Source organism: Chrysemys picta, chromosome 2 (assembly GCF_011386835.1).
Source record: "Chrysemys picta bellii isolate R12L10 chromosome 2, ASM1138683v2, whole genome shotgun sequence".
Taxonomy (NCBI): Eukaryota; Metazoa; Chordata; order Testudines; family Emydidae; genus Chrysemys; species Chrysemys picta.
The window spans coordinates 152138342-152155441 of NC_088792.1; the positions used below are offsets into that span (position 1 = coordinate 152138342).

Genomic DNA, 17100 nt, shown 5'->3' on the forward strand with positions numbered 1-17100 from the left:
GCTCACGGCTCCACTCTTGGTGAGGCCCCGCACCCGGGACTCTGCTTCCAGCCCTGTGCCTGCCCCCAGCTGTGGCCCCAGCCTCATCCCCCTTACCCCTGTCTGTGTCTCCCCATCCCGGAGCTGCAGCCCTGGCTCCAGAGGGTGGGAGGGGGGCATGGACAGGAGTAAGGGGGGCACGAGGTAAAAAGTTTGGGGACCACTAGTGTAGGGTAACTCTGGCACGCTCCCAAGGCTGGACTGGTGGGTAGCTGCTGCAGGAGCCAACTCTAGCAGCTTTATTCCATTCAGGAGCTCCCTTCCACCAAGGGAATTCTCTGCTAGCCAGAATCCTTCCCCTTTCTGCAGAGCAAACGGGGGTGGAGCATAATCAAGAATCTGGCCCTTCCTCAACGGCTTCTCCAGCTGCGCCTGTGTTGCTGTAGTCTCTGTGCTTTGCTCTAGGTCTCTGCCTTGTCTAGCGCTGGGGGAGCTGAGAATCTGATTGTGCTGGAGCGGGAGAAGTACAGGCCCCACGATGTTGGGTCAGTCCGATGGGCCGGGAGCACGTTCGGACCCATGCAGAAGAGCCGCCTGGGAGAGCATGAGTTTGAGGCCCTCATGCGAATGCTGGACAACCTGGTAAGTCTCCAGCCAATTTAGCTGTGGCCCATTCCTCATTCTCCACACTCCCCTTCCGCCTGCCTGGAGACAGCGCGGATACGTCTACACAAGCTGCAACTCACATCTCCAGTTGCAGTGTAGACGTAGCTTCAGTATCTCACAGGATGTGTCCCAGGCCAAACAAGCAGTTTGCTTTCCTGCTAAGGAATCTGCCTCGAAACATCAGGCATGCCAGCTGAACAGACTACAAATCCATTTCGGGGCATCGTTAATGTGCTCTTCCTGCCTCTGGGGGAGCCAGTTTTCAGCAGTACATGCTGCTTATCTTGGGAGGGAAGAGGAAAAGATCTGGGATGTAGATAGCCCTCATTTGACCATAGGGAGATGGGCAGATAGCAGAGCTGGCCAAAAATGCTTGAATGAAGAACTGTTTCAAAACAAAATGGCCTTTTTTCAAAACCATAAAATGCGACAATCTTAAATTTTATACTGGGGGTTGTTTGTTTGTTGCAACGCTTTTAAAATGTTCTCTTACCAGAAATGTTGTTGCAATCATCATCAAAACTTTCATTCACTGAAACCATTCCTAAAAACCAGGATTTGGGTAGACAAAAAATGTTAATAAAAATTTCTGTGGTTTTGCAAAAAGGGGGAAAAGAAGAATCAGATCAAACGCTAGATCTGTTTTGAACCCCGTGGCATTTTTCTCTAACCTTTTCCCGCCATTTTTTGCCCAGTCCTAATAGCTAGAGCAGTGGTCCCCAAACGTTTTACCTCACGCCCCTCCCAGCCCTTGTCCGCACTTCCCCTCCCGGAGTCGGGGATGTGGCTCGGGGAGGGGACTCGGACATGGGGAAGGGGGCTGGGGCCACATCTGGGGCCAGCAGCCGGGACCCTGGACATGCGGCCGGCAGGCAGGACCCCAGGCACGGGGCTGGCAGCTGGAGCTGGGTGCGGGGCCGGGAGTCAGGGTTGGGGCCAGGAACGGAGCTGGGTGGCACTCCCTGCTGGGCCCCAGCCACGCCCCCCTGAACGTTCCTCCGGACCCACCTAAGGGGGCGCGCCCCACAGTTTGGGGACCTCTGAGCTAGAGTTTTCCAAGTAAAGAAGCATTCTGTTTGTGTCCTTCCAGGGTTACCGAACAGGCTACACGTACCGGCACCCTTTTGTCCAGGAGAAAATCAAGCATAAAAGCGATGTGCTGATCCCTGCCACCGTCACAGCGTTCGTCTTTGAGGAGGAGGTTGCTCCCATCGCCACCCTCCGACAGCATGCCCAGAAGCAGCAGAAGGAGAAGACCCGCTGGCTAAACACGCCCAACACCTACCTACGGGTGAACGTAGCTGAGGAGAATCAGAGAAGCGCGGGCAGCCAGCGGACTAAGACCACGGTAAGGGGGAATGAGCTTTGTATTCTGGGTACGAGGCACTGTCATAAAAGACCCTGGCCAACTTCCTCCACAACAGCGGAGTGCAGTGGGTAAGGAGTTAAAAGGCCCAATAGATGCTTGGAGCTGATCTAGACATTCTCATGATGTTTCTGGTTGGACTCGGTAGACCCCAAGCCCGGCCTCTCCCAGAGTAACTGTGGCTCAGGCCAGAACCAGAGTAGGACAGCCTGTAAATCGTTACCTTCAGGTTTTGGGGGAAGGTTTTGGGGGGAAGGGGCAGTTTTGCATTCAAACCAGTTCACCCATCCCTGAAAACAACCCCTCGGGTTCCAGGCAGCAAAGCTGCTTTCCAGCAGCAACAGGTACCAACAGGCTATTAGCCAGGATGGGTAAGGAATGGTGTCCCTAGACTCGGTTTGTCAGAGGGTGGAGATGGATGGCAGGCGAGAGATCACTTGATCATTACCTGTTAGGTTCACTCCTTCTGGGGCACCTGGCATTGGCCACTGTCAGTAGACAGGATACTGGGCTAGATGGACCTTTGGTCTGATTCAGTACGGCCATTCTTATGTTCTTACGTTCATGGGGAGCCCTCGCAAAATTGGCGACTGGTCTGTATAAAAATGTTCGCCTTCCTCTTCTACTGGGAGATGCGCTAACCAGCTGGGGCTTCTACCAGAATGGAGTCACCTGGGGCATAGACAGGAAGAGTGGGCCAGTGGTGAGGGTGCTAGCTTGGGGCTTTGGAGACATCCGGTCAGTCCCTTACTTTGCCACTGACTTCCTGTATGACGTTAGGCGAATCACTTAGCCTCAGTTCTCCATATGTACAACGGGATAATAGCCCTGCCCTGCCTCACAGGAGCGTGGAGGAGAAATACGTTAAAGGTGGTGAGATGCTATGGTACTGGGGGCCCTACAAGTTCCTAAGCTAGATAGACATTTGGATAGGGATTTAACAATTGCTTACTAGACACAAGTCAAGGCAAAACCCTAAAGCTGCGCACACCAGAATCCAGATCGATGGAATTGCACCCGAATGGGCTGAACCAAAACCTTGAATGTCAGGGAAGGGGGTGGATTAGATCTGAATCCAAATTCAGATTCCTGAATTTTGTTGCTGGCCCCTCTCTCTATAAGGGACTTTACCCAGCTCTGAATGTCTACAAAGTTTGGAACATCCAAAATTCTGTGATGGGTCAGAAACTCATAGGCTGGGCCCATGTGTCTCCTGGGTCTTAATGATACTGCAATTCTGGGCTTGATGTATTTTCTTTGCTCTTTCCCTACCCTATCCTTGGTACGGGCCAGTGGATGAAGGCCGATGAGGTGGAAAAAGCCAGCAGCGGGACCCCGATCCGAATCGAAAACCCCAACCAATTTGTGCCTCTCTACACAGACCCACAGGAAGTGCTGGAAATGAGGAACAAGGTGTGGCAGCTCTCAGATGTCTCTCTTGTCACCCCATGCTCTATGGCAGGTCTTAATTTCCAGGTGGCTGAGAATCAGTAGATTCCTTTGAGACTCCAGTGACCTGACTTTCCTGCAGCTGGTGGGAGAGCAGATGAGCCACTTCCTTTTTACATTTTCTCTTCATTTTACATCAGCAAGTTTAGTGCTGGTGGCGAGGTCCAGACTCGCCACTTTGAAGTCCTCTGATCACCACCAGAGCAGGTACCAGGGTAGTTCACCATATACCCCTTCCCCAGCGCTGCCTTGTAAACATGATTCAGCCCTGATCAGAATGAACCACCTCTAGGTCAGAGGGAAAGTCCCTCTGTGACCCATTCGGTGCCTGGCCTCCTGGCTGAGACGGAAGTTCCAAATAGTGCCAGTGTCATGCTAAACCTCCCTGTCCTGTAGGAACAGGGCTGAGACGTGCTGGCTTGTTTCACGTAGGCCAAGGACCGGGCATTGGATGGCATTCAGTCGCTACTGAGCTAAACTGGATTCAGATGGGCAGCCAAGGAGAGAGAGATTCTGGGCTTGACTCTCTACTTCCTTGCTCCTTGTGTCGTCGTTGATACTGGTGCAAAGAGCTTTTTACGCTCCCTTAGTCTACGTGTAAAAGTCTCTCCGAGGCGCAAATTAGTGGCAATTCAAGGCCCGCTCTATTACTGTGCCCCTAAGCCAGCTAGGCTAGACTTTTATTTCAGCTCTTTTTATTTATTGGCTGATTTTTCACCCACAGATTCGGGAGCAAAACCGCCAGGATGTGAAATCGGCAGGACCCCAGTCCCAGCTCTTAGCCAGCGTGATAGCAGAGAAGAGCAGGAGTCCGGTACTCTTATTAACGAAGGGGCTAGCTTCACGGGGAATGTTATAGTGCAGTAAACATCCCTGCTGTCCTGCAGCTCTGCCGATCGAGGCAGCAGCCCTGTGTGGGTTAAGGGTGAATAGAATCATAGAATCACAGAAGATTAGGGTTGGAAGGGACTTCAGGAGGTCATCTAGTCCAACCCCCTACTCAAAGCAGGACCAACACTGACTAAATCATCCCAGCCAGGGCTTTGTCAAGCCGGGCCTTGAAAACCTCTAAGGATGGAGATTCCACCACCTCCCTAGGGAACCCATTCCAGTGCTTCACCACCCTCCTAGTGAAATAGTGTTTCCTAATATCCAGCCTAGACCACTCCCATTGCAACTTGAGACCACTGCTCCTTGTTCTGTCATCTGCCACCACTGAGAACAGCCAAGCTCCATCCTCTTTGGAACCCCCTTTCAGGTAGTTGAAAGCAGCTATCAAATCTCCCCTCACTCTTCTCTTCTGCAGACTAAATAATCCCAGTTCCCTCAGCCTCTCCACATAAGTCATGTGCCCCACCCCTCTAATCATTTTTGTTGCCCTCTGCTGGACTCTCTCCAATTTGTCCACATCCTTTCTGTAGGCGGGGGGACCAAAACTGGACACAATACTCCAGGTGTGGCCTCACCAGTGCCGAATAGAGGAGAATAATCACTTCCCTCGATCTGCTGGCAATGCTCCTACTAATACAGCCCAATATGCCATTGGTCTTCTTGGCAACAAGGGCACACTCCTGACTCAGATCCAGCTTCTCGTTCACTGTAATCCCCAGGTCCTTCTCTGCAGAATAAGCATGCGGGTTCTAGCTGTGGAGCTCAGATCAGGGGAATCCTGATGGTGATGTGTTGGTGTTGAAGTGGGGGGGCTCTCTCCCTGCTCAGAGTTGGAGTGGAGCTGCTCCCACCCCGTTAAAACTACACTGTGCCCCAACTCCATGGATGGCAGTATCAAATGGAGACACAGAGTAATGGATCCACTAGCCCCACTCCCCATAGCAGCCCCCTAAGGTATTTCTCCCACCCTGGAGCTGAGTTCATGCCACACTGGGCTTGTGTGCCTTCCCCATAACCCGCTCCCCTTGTGCATGGTGGAATCGCACCAGTTCTGCTGCACACAGGGCTTTGCTCCCTGCAGATCAGGATCGGAGTCGGTGAGAACAAACACTTAAACCATGGGCTGGGCTCCTAGAATACTGAGCCTCGGGTCCATGACATAAGAGGATCACTAGCCCACAAAACCCACTAAACCTTATCCCCAGCCCTCGTGCTGATGGTGCAATGTCATGTCTGCGGTTGGTTTCAGTCCGCGGAGAGTAACCTGGCTTCCAAAGCAGACACGGAGACAAAAGAAGAATCCCAGGAGGAGATACCAACTGAGCCAGAGCCCCCCAACCCGTTCAGCCAGCTAACCGACCAAGAGCTGGAGGAGTACAAGAAAGAGGTGGAAAGAAAGAAACTGGGATTAGATGGTAAATAACCGGAGGGAGCGGCCATGGCTTTGTTCGGTCACGTGAAGTGTGTGTGTGTGTTGCGGGGGGTTAACTAGGGCACTGGCCAGGGAATCCAGGTTCTTGTCCTTGCTCTGCCTGGTTCAGAGCAGAGTCTTTCCTCCCAGATCACTGTGAATCGAGCAGAGCAGGGACTTCATCTGGCTCTCCCACATCCCTGTGTATGTACAGCGCTCCCAGAAAACCCTCCCTATGGAAACCGATACGTCTTCAAAACATTTGAGCTTGGAGGAAATACGTTCCAATTAGCCGTACCCAGAAGACAGGCGGGGAGTGTGTCTTTTGGGATCCCGCCCCCCATCTTTTACATAGCACTTGGATGTCTTCTCTGCTCCTAGGTGAGAGAGACGCGAGCGTGGAGGAATCTCAGGCTTCTCCTGTGAAGTCTCCCTGCGCTTCCCCACAGCGAAGCCCCACAAAGTCTCCACCAAAGAGCCCACCCGTGTCCCCCGCGAAGTCCTCAGACGGTAAGCTGAGCCTTTGTGCCAGGCAGTGATTATGCTGCATGGCGGGAATTGGAGCATTTGGGGTACTGCCTAGGGTGGATGCAGCAGTGTTCCTGCAGTCGCATCCTGAGATAAACCTGAGCCCTGTCACATGGGCAGCAAGGCATGGGCATACTGTAGGCTTGGAGGGGCATCTTCCACCAGTGGAAAGATAATCCAGTTCTCCTTTTCTTTGTTAAAAGGAGGGTGGGTTATTATAGCCGTAAATTCTGCGCCACCTTTGTCCCAACAAATCACACAGGAGGCCTTTGGAACAAAGATGTCTATTTCTTTATTATTTGCACCGCAGGAGTGCCCAAAGCCCTCCCCCGGAATAAGCTCTCCATTGTGTTAGGTGCTGTACAAACCCATGGAAAGACACAGCCCCCATCCCAAAGAGTTGGCAATGTAACTTGAAACGAGGCGCAACCAGTGAGCATAACAATACGTGTAGTAAGAAACTGCTGGCTATGGACCTGATCCAAACCCCATTGAAATCAATGGGAGTCTTTCTACTAATTCCAGTGGGCTTTGGGTCAGTCAAATGTGTGTGAGTTAGTCCCAAGGGTTTCAGAACATTATATATATATATATATATATATATATGGTATTATGTCGCCTCTGCTCTTACATTGAAATCCAAGGCAGGAGATAGATAGATATAGATATATATCTATATCTAGAGAGAGAGAGAGATCTATATCTATCTATCTCCTGCCTTGGATTTCAATATAAGAGGTGATATAATACCATCAGAGGGTATCAGATAGCTAAAATGAAAACACGTCAGCGTTGTGTTAATCAGTAGCTGGGCATAATGCGGGGGGAGAAATGGTGTGAGTTATTAGCATGCTCCTCAGATCAGATGCGTAGCTCACTGGAGACAATGAAGGTATCTGGCTGCCCCAGGCAAAGACGTGAACTGGTCCATGAAGGTCAATGTGGTGGCTTTACTCTTTTATTGTTCTCATTGTGTCTCATTGTGTTGGTGTATGTCTGTCCCCACAATTTCTTCCTTTCTCTTTCCATGTGTTGCTTTCTCCAAAGGACTTACCTCTGATTCTGAATACTTGTCACTGTAGTAAGTATAGAGAGGCTGTTTTCTAAGCTCGCCTACCATCACCTTGCGGGAGGTGGGATGCTTCTCACAGGGGAGATAGAGGGTGGGTGGGGAAATCTTCCAATATGTTCACAGCAGGGATGCAGCTCCATGGAAAAGCTTCCAAATGTGCTAGCTTTCAGTTCGCCCAGTATCAGTCTTTCGTTATATGGGAGACCAACAGGCACCAGTTTTCAAATGTTGGGCACCTTAATAGAGCCTGCACGTTCTGCATTTGGCTGTTCCGATCAGCACTTAGGCTCAGAGGCAGGGTGGCCTATTGGACAGCACCAGCCTGGCACTTAGAAGATGTGGGTTCTATTCCTGGCTCAGCCACTAGCCTGTTGGGTGACCTAGGGCAAGTCACTTCCCCACTCTATGCCTCAGTTTCCCCCTTTGTAAAATGGGGATAATGCTATTGACCTACTTTGTAAAGCACTTTGAGATCTACTGTGGGAAAGTATTACATGAGAGCAAAGCATTATTATTATTATCATCATAAATTCTATCTGTCGTTTCTCTAGAAACCCTCACCATTGTATGTAAGCACTGATACTTGAAAGTTCCCACTTTACCTGCCTGTGTGCTGATTTGACCATCCAACTGTGTAATTTAGACCTCTATTAAGATGCCGATGCCTCTCACTTCAGAGGGATTTTTAAGAAAGGCTCCTTTCTTATAGGCTGTTTCAGAAGAGTTGCTCTGACTTTTTCCTTGCTCAAGATTTTGAGAAGGATTTGTTTTTATGCCCCATTTTTATCTCCTGTCTCTCTTCCACCCAAAGATAGTCCTGAACGTTGTAAAAGGAAGCCAACTGTAGCCTCAGGTCTTTGTAGAAGGAATCTCCCACCCTCAAAAGCACCGCACCAAAATCACAAAATCTGCTTAATGGACAAAATTCTGTCCAGGAGGGCTTGACAGTTTTCTTCTCGCCCTGTTCACAGATCTTCCGCTGAGCTCAGTGGGTAGCGTGACCAGACAGCAAGTATGAAAAATCAGGTTGGGGGTGAGGGGTAATAGGCGCCTATGTAAGACAAAGCCTCAAATATCAGGACTGTCCCTATAAAATCGGGACATCTGGTCACCCTATCAGTGGTGGATCTGTGCATGGGGGAGGAATGGAATATAGGATTCAAGATCTGCCGGGCAGATCTGAGACCAGAGCTTTGTCCTAGCTTACTGATTTCAAAACACCAATGGTATGAGTTCAAATGGCCAGCATCAAAACTGGCCTGCAAAGCTATGTACGCTTGCTATAAACAGCTTTTCTTGCAGTTCTTCTGTCTTTTCCCCATTGCTTCCCATTGTGCACATCACTTTCTGCTGTTGCATAAACAATTTGTGCCTTTAGTGTCCTAAAAGACAGCATGGGAAAAGGAAAGCTCTAAAATTTGAGGAGGTTTCTGGTGGTAAGTCATTACTGGGGTTGGGGCGGTAAAATGAAAAAAAAATCAATGTTCTAGATACTTGTAGGAATTGTTTCACCTAGCAGCTCCCTCTCTGCCACGCAGGAGACCAAAGTTTGGGCAGGTTTCAAGCCCCTACGCCATGTACATTTAAGGATATTACAGAACGCAGGGTCTGGGGGTGATGCAGTGTTGCATTCCTCATGCCACCTAATGTGAGAGCCTCTTACAGAGGCAAAGATTTTTTTTCAGAATTTTTTTTTACTCTTTTTTCCCCCTACCAAAACAATTTGGCGAAACTGACATCTCGTGAAACATCTTGGTGTTGCCAAATCTGCAGTTTGCTGGGGGGCAGGGAAGGGGGCAGAAAGCTGGAGCTGAAAAATTTCACCCACCTCTATTAAATACACAGCCTGTCTGAGAGCTGAAGCTACTTTCTTTCTTCAGTCCTAGTCGGCTTAAAAAAATAAACAACTATATGGAGATATATCTATCTCATAGAACTGGAAGGGACCTTGAAAGGTCATTGAGTCCAGCCCCCTGCCTTCACTAACAGGACCAAGTACTGATTTTTGCCCCAGAGCCCTAAGTGGCCCCCTCAAGGATTGAACTCACAACCCTGGGTTTAGTAGGCCAATGCTCAAACCACTGAGCTATCCCTCCCCCCTAGGCTTATTATGCCTTTGCATTATTTCTTTATTTGAAAATGTGTGGCTGAATTCTTACTCTAGTACTTTCTCAGGACTCGGCATTGTGCTTCTCTCGCCAAAGTACTACTTACGCCAGCCACTGACTGACATACCTTTGCATAGTGACGGGTGTTACTGTTTTAAGTAGGCAAAAATCTAATGGCTTGGTGTAGTCAAAATTACAGATGGACTCTGGTCTGCTTCAGATTTGGATCTTTCTCGGCGCTGACCAATCTCCTGTGATGAGAGGGACGGAAGTAAGGGCTTGTCTACGCAGTGTGACAGACCCAGACCAGTGGGGTACAGGAGTCTGGTAGAGGGCAAATATACTGGTCACTGGATGAGTAGTTTTCTGTTCCCTGAGTGATCAGAACAGGGGCTGCACTAGAGTAATCAGGAACCTGCTAGAACCAGTTAAGGCAGGCAGGCTAATTAGGACACCTGGAGCCAATTAAGAAGAAGCTGCTAGAATCAATTAAGGCAGGCTAATCAGGGCACCTGGGTTTTAAAAGGAGCTCACTTCAGTTTGTGGTGTGAGTGTGAGGAGCTGGGAGCAAGAGGCGCAAGGAGCTGAGAGGGTGTGCTGCTGGAGGACTGAGGAGCACAAACGTTATCAGACACCAGGAGGAAGGTCTTCCAGTGCTAGCTCTAAAACCAGCAGCTCGGCAAATACCAAAGCAGTCATATCACTTTTTTAAGCGTGGTCCATAGTTGCCTACGGCAGTGGTTCCCAAACTTTAACAACCCGTGAACCCCTTTCACTAAAATGTGAAATCTTGTGAATCCCCTCCTAAAAATGAACATTTCCAGGGATTTAAGTTTAAATCTCCTCAGCGTGATGCTAACATTCACTCACCTCTCACTGAAGCAAAACAGCACTCCAGAGAAAATGACTTAGTATCGAATTACTGAGGCACCTGAACGCTGCTACAGTGATGACTACCTGGTTCCAGCGGGTTTGGCGCGCAAACACTTTTTCTTCCACCACCAGGACTACCCCTAGGAGGGTGTCCCGTGAGGGACAAATTAGCCTGGACCACCCCCCACATGCAGCATGGCCCCTGCTCACTCTGCCCCTCATGCCACCCAACTTCCCGCCTGCCAAAGACAGGGGTCCAAGCTGCCACCTGCGTGCCTGGGGTCCCAGCTGCCGCCCTGCCCACGATGGGGCTCAGGCTCCTGGCCCCTGCTGGCCGGGCTCTGGGCTGCCGGCTCTGCACTCCGTGGGGCTCGGGCTGCCGGCGCCTCCGCTGACCGGGGCTCGGGCTGCTGGCCCCGCGGGACTCGGGATGCTGGCCCCACGCTGACTGGGGCTCGGCTGCCCACTCAGCGTTCCACAGGGCTCCACAGTCTGCGCTGCAACTGGGCCACACCTGCTGCCTCCCATGCCTGGGGTCCTCTGGCCGCCATTAAGGAAATTTTTCTGGCGAACCCCCTGTAACATTGTGCGAACCCCCAGGGGTTTGCGAACCCCAGTTTGGGAGCCACTGGCCTACGGGGAAGGGGTGAAAGGTAATTTGTTGGCAAATATATTCATGGGAGCAATGTATTCATGATGAATATGTACAAAGGGAACAGCTGCTCCACTACGTATATTGCGTGGGCTTTACACAAGCTGTGACAAGTATCAGCCAAGAGTGCGGTCTAGCAATTAGAGCAGGGGATCCATGGGTTCTATTCCTCACTCTGCTTCTTACTTAGTGCATGACCTTGGGCAAGTTGCCTAAATGATCCATGGTTCAGTTTCCCCATCTGTAAAATGGAGATCATACCGCAGGCCTCACAAGGGTGTTGGGTGGCTCAGCACCTCTTTGTAAAGCCCTTTGGGATCCTTAGTTGAAAGGTGCTATGGAAGTCTGGTGTGTTCATTATAATTATCTTAGTAAATCCAATAAAGAAATCTACGGGACAAGGGAAAAAAAGAGAGAGGGAGAGGAGAAGGAAGAGGAAAAGAGGTATGCATGCAATTGTTTAATTGATTCTTCCCAGAACACAGCTTCCTGCGTTCATTGTCAAAGAGGATCATTCATTAACCTAGTTGCAAAAGAAGCCCTTTGCAAAACACCACACTCCTGTCTGTGTTTGTGGGCTCAGAGGGAAAAACATCATGAGTGAGCAAATGGAAAATCCAAGTGCTTAGGTACCCTTAGCACTGTTTAAATGTACCGGTCACTTAGCAGACAGGCTTCCAGGAGTTCTGACCATCCTTGGCCAATCTGCTCCTGTTGGACACCATGTTTGCTTAGCAATAACCCCTTCTTCTCTGGAGTTCCATAGACGAAATTTTCAACCTCTTTTTCCCAGGGACGAAGTTGAGAAGACTTCTGGTTTTAAACCTAGGCCAGACCTACGCGTAAGCCTGGTCTACACTGGGGGGCGGGAATCGATCTAAGATACGCAACTTCAGCTACGAGAATAGCGTAGCTGAAGTCGATGTATCTTAGATCGACTTACTTCGCGTCCTCGCGGCGCGGGATCGACGGCTGCCGCTCCCCCGTCAACTCTGCTTCCGCTCTCGCCCTGGTGGATTTCCGGAGTCAACAGGAGCGCGTTCGGGGATCAATGTATCGCGTCTAGACGAGACGTGACACATCGATCCCCGATAGATCAATCACTACCTGCCGATCCGGTGGGTAGTGTAGACATACCCATAGACTGACCTAGTTACCTTGCTCAGGGGCTCTGAACAATTTTGCACTTGGAACACTGTAATTAGATTGACCTCACCCTGGTGTAAACATGGCTAGGTTGACGGAAGGATTCTTCCGTCAGCCTCTCAGAAAGACAACCTCTTCCACTGCTGTTGGAAGTGTCTACACCACGGTGCTACAGTGGCATAGCTTCAGCAGCATCGCTCTGCCACTGCAGCGGTTACCATGTAGACATACCTTTAGTTCCAACTTCTAGCTCTGCCTGCATTCAATGAGGAAAAATTAAACCGAGGAGGCAACGTGAAGCACAAGCTCTTTCCTCGGGTCCAGGAGATGTGGGTCAGAGGATCCTTCCCGGCCATATTGTCTCAACCCATAAGTGTCCCATTTTCTCCACATCACAGCAAGACTGCTCTGGCTTTTGTGGAAATCAAGGGCCAAATTCCCATTCAGTGGGAGCATGATAAGGTCTAGTCTGTGTAAATACCATAGGCCTGATTCCCCACTGCCCTGCACCTCCTGTGCAAAGTGGATGAAACACACCACCAACTTCAGATCACGCCCACTTTGCAGAGATGTATAGATCCTCAAGGTGCACGGCACAGGAGAGCCAGACCCAATGGACTTACAATGGTGCCAGAGAGAAGGGAATCAGTCCACGACAATGTCCTTGCCCCTTGGGCCAAATTCTGCTTCTATTTAAACTAGTGTCAAGGTAGAGTTTCCTCATTGGAGTCACTGGTGGAATGATTATAGTAAGACCACAGGGCTAGCTCTAGGCAAGCTGGAAAATGCCCACTCCTTATTAGCCTGCAATCTCCCAGTCAAAACCACTTCGCAGAGCCAGGCGATCCGGCCCTGTAGCCACACAAAATAGCAGCCCTTCTAGTGAGATTGGGGACCCTGCCCCCATAAATCCTCATGCCTTGTGTCTTTCTTTTGTGAAGGTGCTAAGAAGACGGACACCAGCCAAGCCCTTGCCGATCCCACTGCTGCTGGAGAGGAGGCGCAGCCGGCAGCGGTGGTCGTGAACGGGAAAGATGATGACCAAACTGCAGAAGACACCCTAAGCAAAGGAATGAGCCAAATGACCACAACCACAGATGCTGACCCAGATGCCCCTAAGGACAAAACCGAGTCAATTACTAGTGGGCCTGTGTCCCCAGAAGGCTCGCCATCCAAATCTCCCTCCAAGAAGAAGAAGAAATTCCGGACCCCATCCTTCCTGAAAAAGGGCAAAAAGAAGGAGAAGGCTGAATCTTGATTCCTCTCCAGGCCTTCTCCTCCTGCTGCTTCCTTCCTTCTCCCCCACCCACCAAGGTCACCAGAGCAGTAGAGGAAGCTGATAGCCAATAGCTGCCTCTCCTAGAATGGTTTGTGCTGAGATAGAACCAGAGGTTGAGGGTCCTGGAATGACTCCTGTGTAATACATGTGGCTGAGACAACATCTAGACTTTGGGGGAAATGAGGCAAATTTTCTGGGTACTCATGGCGCGAGACGTATCATTCCCTGTTAAACCGGTTTTTGAAGAAGTAAGCGAGTTTAGGAATGATTGTGGTCCTTATTTTCTGCTCAAGGGAGCTAGTCACTAATTTCACAAGCTGTAAAACTGGTTCTCTGTACCAGTTCCTCCACAGCACTAATGCTCCAAACCATTTATCTCCTGTGGGCTGTTTTTCCACATGCTGCTACCTTTACAGCCCATGTGGCCGCCTTTTAGAAATAATTTGGTGCAAGAAAAGACCCTCGTGAAACAGGAGGGGACATTGACAATGATTGATTCCCTTTTTCCAGTTCTGCAGTGGAATCCTGGCTAATTACAGTGTTGCAATTCGCTGTATAATCTCAAATGGAGACGATCCAGTTTTATCAAAACCCAAAGGTGAAGGATTGCTCTCCTAGAAGGAAGGGTCAGGCTATGGACCCATGACCTTTTGCCTCCTGGGCCTTACACCTAGGCCAACAAGCCATTTTCAAGTTCCTTTCTAGCCAGAATGGTGACACCAAGTTATCTAACGATCCATTTGCTGCAGTAGTGAAGCCTCTTGGAAATGACTATTGTGTCTCAGTCGGTGGGGAAGTACACAAATCCCTCCCTCACAATAACACACAAGATAACGTGTCCCACTATATTTATAGTGGTAAGAGCGGGGAAGGAAAAAAGCCTCCGGGAACTCTCTATGTTAAGTTTAAGAAGCAAGAAAGTTTCAGTCACTAAGTGCTATTTTGTTAGTTTGGAATAAATGCACGCTGACGATATCACTCCTGTAATAATCACTCCAGAATGAAAAGCCTATAGAAAATGCGACTTCACCCCCACTTGCTGCGCTACTAATTAATTACACTTAGATGAGGCTGTGATGCAGATATGAGACCTGTTAGCACTTTTCATTGCGTTCAGCTTCCGCTGGCTCAGCACATGCCATTCTGGACTGGCAGCGAAGAGGGGTTGTGAGTGCATTCCCTCTTCCCCACCCGCACTCTCCCACCAACCCCGACTCCAGAGTGAAAATGAAACACGAGTTCACACCTGTGACATGTTATTGCCAACTGGCTTAACCTGCCCCCCCCATCTCTAACCTTCACCCCCTCTTCAAAATAAGACAAAGTTACCAACAGATGAGGATTATTACAATTTACAATCAGAGAATCATAGAAATATAGGGTTAGAAGGGTCATTGAGAGACCATCTGATTCATCCCCCCATGCTAAGGTAGGATTAAGTAAACCTAGACCATCCCTGACAGGTGTTTGTCCAACCTGTTCTTAGAATCCTCCAATGATGTAGATTCCACATCCTCCCTCGGTAACCTGTTCCAGTGCTTAACCATCCAGATAGTTAGAAAGGTTGAGCTAACATCTAACCTATCATGCCACAGTTAAAGGAGATAAACAGGCCAATGTTCCTCTGTCAGTTTGAGGACTCTGGCATTAAAGGTGCTAACCAAATGAGAGCTTGATCTTGCTCCATTGAAACAGGATTTCCATTGGCTTAAATGGGAGCTGGATCAGACCCCGAAGGCTTACGGTCGCTGTTCTCAAACAATGGGCTATTGTTAGTCCGCAGAATGGCACTTGGAGAACCATGCAAGGGAGTGGGGTGGGGTGTGTGTGTGTGTGTTGAGAAACTGGGAAAGAGGTGGTCCATGGAGAAATCTTTCTCTGTCATCAGGTCCACAGAATGGAAGGCTTGAGAACAACTGATGTAGAAGGATATTGTAGTCTGTATACTGACGCAGTATTCTGGGTCAGGCTCATCGCTAATGTCTACCAGTAGTTCTATAAGATCAGAAAGCGAGGCTACTTTCTGTAGTGGCCTGGACTTGAAACAGTGACGCTGAACGCCAATGAAGTTTGGATTTGGATGTGATTCCGGATCCATAATTTGTGAGCCGGATCCATCTCTGCCTGTATGAAGCAAAATGGTTGGAAAAATTCTGATAAAAAAGCAACACCTTTCGTTGTGGTTTTTTTTTTTTTTAATGTTCCAACCCTGTGGTTTTCAGAGTCTCATTTGTGCTGGAATGAGGCTGTGGGGTCTAGTGGTTAAAGCACATGACTGCATCTTAGGATACCAGGGTTCTATTCTCAGCTCTGGCCTGGTGGTTGACCTTGGATTAGTCTCTGCACCTCAGTTTCCCCTATGTGCTTTGAGCTCTGCTGTTGAAAAGTGCTATATGTGAACGCTAGGTATGGTTATTTATTATTCCCCTTCACAGTAACAGAATCTGTTCAGGCAAAATGTCCTTGAAATAATCTTTTTTTAATAAGGCTCTTGTGGTGGGGAATCCAAGAACGTGCATTCCAGCAAGATCCATACTGAGAAAGTAGCTGATGCATTTTCTTCATAGGGTAGGGAATCAGCTCCCCAATCTTGCATCACGATTTGCCTTAATACAGAGCTTTGGGGTGATTCGCAATTTTTAATAAGCACCAATATCTTGCTTTGCCACCTTTTTTTTGGGGGGGGGGGTAGAATGGAGGGGAAGATATTTTGAAAACACAAGTTATTTTTATTTTAAAGAGCAAGTTACTAGGTGTGCTTGGCAAATGTGGAACATGGAAAAAAAATCAACAAAAAAAACCTCAGCAGCAAAAACGCCGGACCTTTTAGATATGTGCTCTTGGTGTTCATGTATGCTAGATAAATTAAATCCAGGTCCTTAAGGTTAGCTGTGCTTAAGTTTCTGTTGCCTAAATCCATTGTATGCACGATGGGCAGATTTTGACAAATTAAAGGCCCAAACCTATAAATATTTACTGTTGGATGTTGTGCTTATTAACATTAGATTTTAAGGCCAGAAAGGTTCATTATGACCATCTAGTCTGAATTCCTGAATAACACAGGCCAGAGAATTTCACCCCGAGTGATCCTGCGGAGTCAATGGTTATTATTGACCATGATATTTTATTGTTATTTAATATCTGAATTACAACCCTGCCCAGAGGCCCATGATCCGGATTGAGGCCCCATTGGACTAAGTGCTGTATAAACATAGATGAAAGTAAAAAGCAACAGAGGGTCCTGTGGCACCTTTAAGACTAACAGAAGTATTGGGAGCATAAGCTTTCGTGGGTAAGAACCTCATTTCTTCAGATGCAAGTACAGTACTTTTTACAGATTCAGACTAACACGGCTACCCCTCTGATAGATGAAAGTGTGGTCCCTGCCTCCAAAGAGCTTGAAATCTTGGGTCCTGCTTCTGCAACAGACGCCACAGACCCATGTGAAGGGGTCCGTCTATGTGGTGTCAGTCACAGTACTGGGCCTAAGACCCCTAAGACCTCAGTCCTGCAGTCAGATCATGTGGGGTCTCACAAATTCCAGTGGGGCTTCACGTGAATGCGCACGCACCATGTGGATCAGACTGCAGGACTGGGGATTAGAGTGGTGCCTGAGTCTTATGCTGAGGTGAATTCCACCCTTAGTACAATTAATACCTGGGGCAAAATTCAGACTTCAT

General features: G+C 49.0%; 1 protein-coding gene across 2 annotated transcripts in view; it reads left to right on the forward strand.

The window, feature by feature from the left end:
• ADD2 (adducin 2) overlaps positions 1-16393 on the forward strand; it is a 101124-nt gene extending 84731 nt beyond the window's left edge. The window contains exons 9-15 of one of the 2 annotated variants that reach the window (XM_005285229.5): positions 445-621; positions 1736-1993; positions 3305-3424; positions 4185-4274; positions 5601-5766; positions 6144-6272; positions 13083-16393. In XM_005285229.5, the coding sequence (XP_005285286.2) occupies positions 445-621; positions 1736-1993; positions 3305-3424; positions 4185-4274; positions 5601-5766; positions 6144-6272; positions 13083-13399 (1257 nt within the window). In that variant the 3' untranslated portion in view covers positions 13400-16393. The remainder of the gene's footprint in view (positions 1-444; positions 622-1735; positions 1994-3304; positions 3425-4184; positions 4275-5600; positions 5767-6143; positions 6273-13082) is intronic. The other variant, XM_008168679.4, reaches the window with a different exon arrangement.
• Positions 16394-17100: the final 707 nt, after the last annotated feature.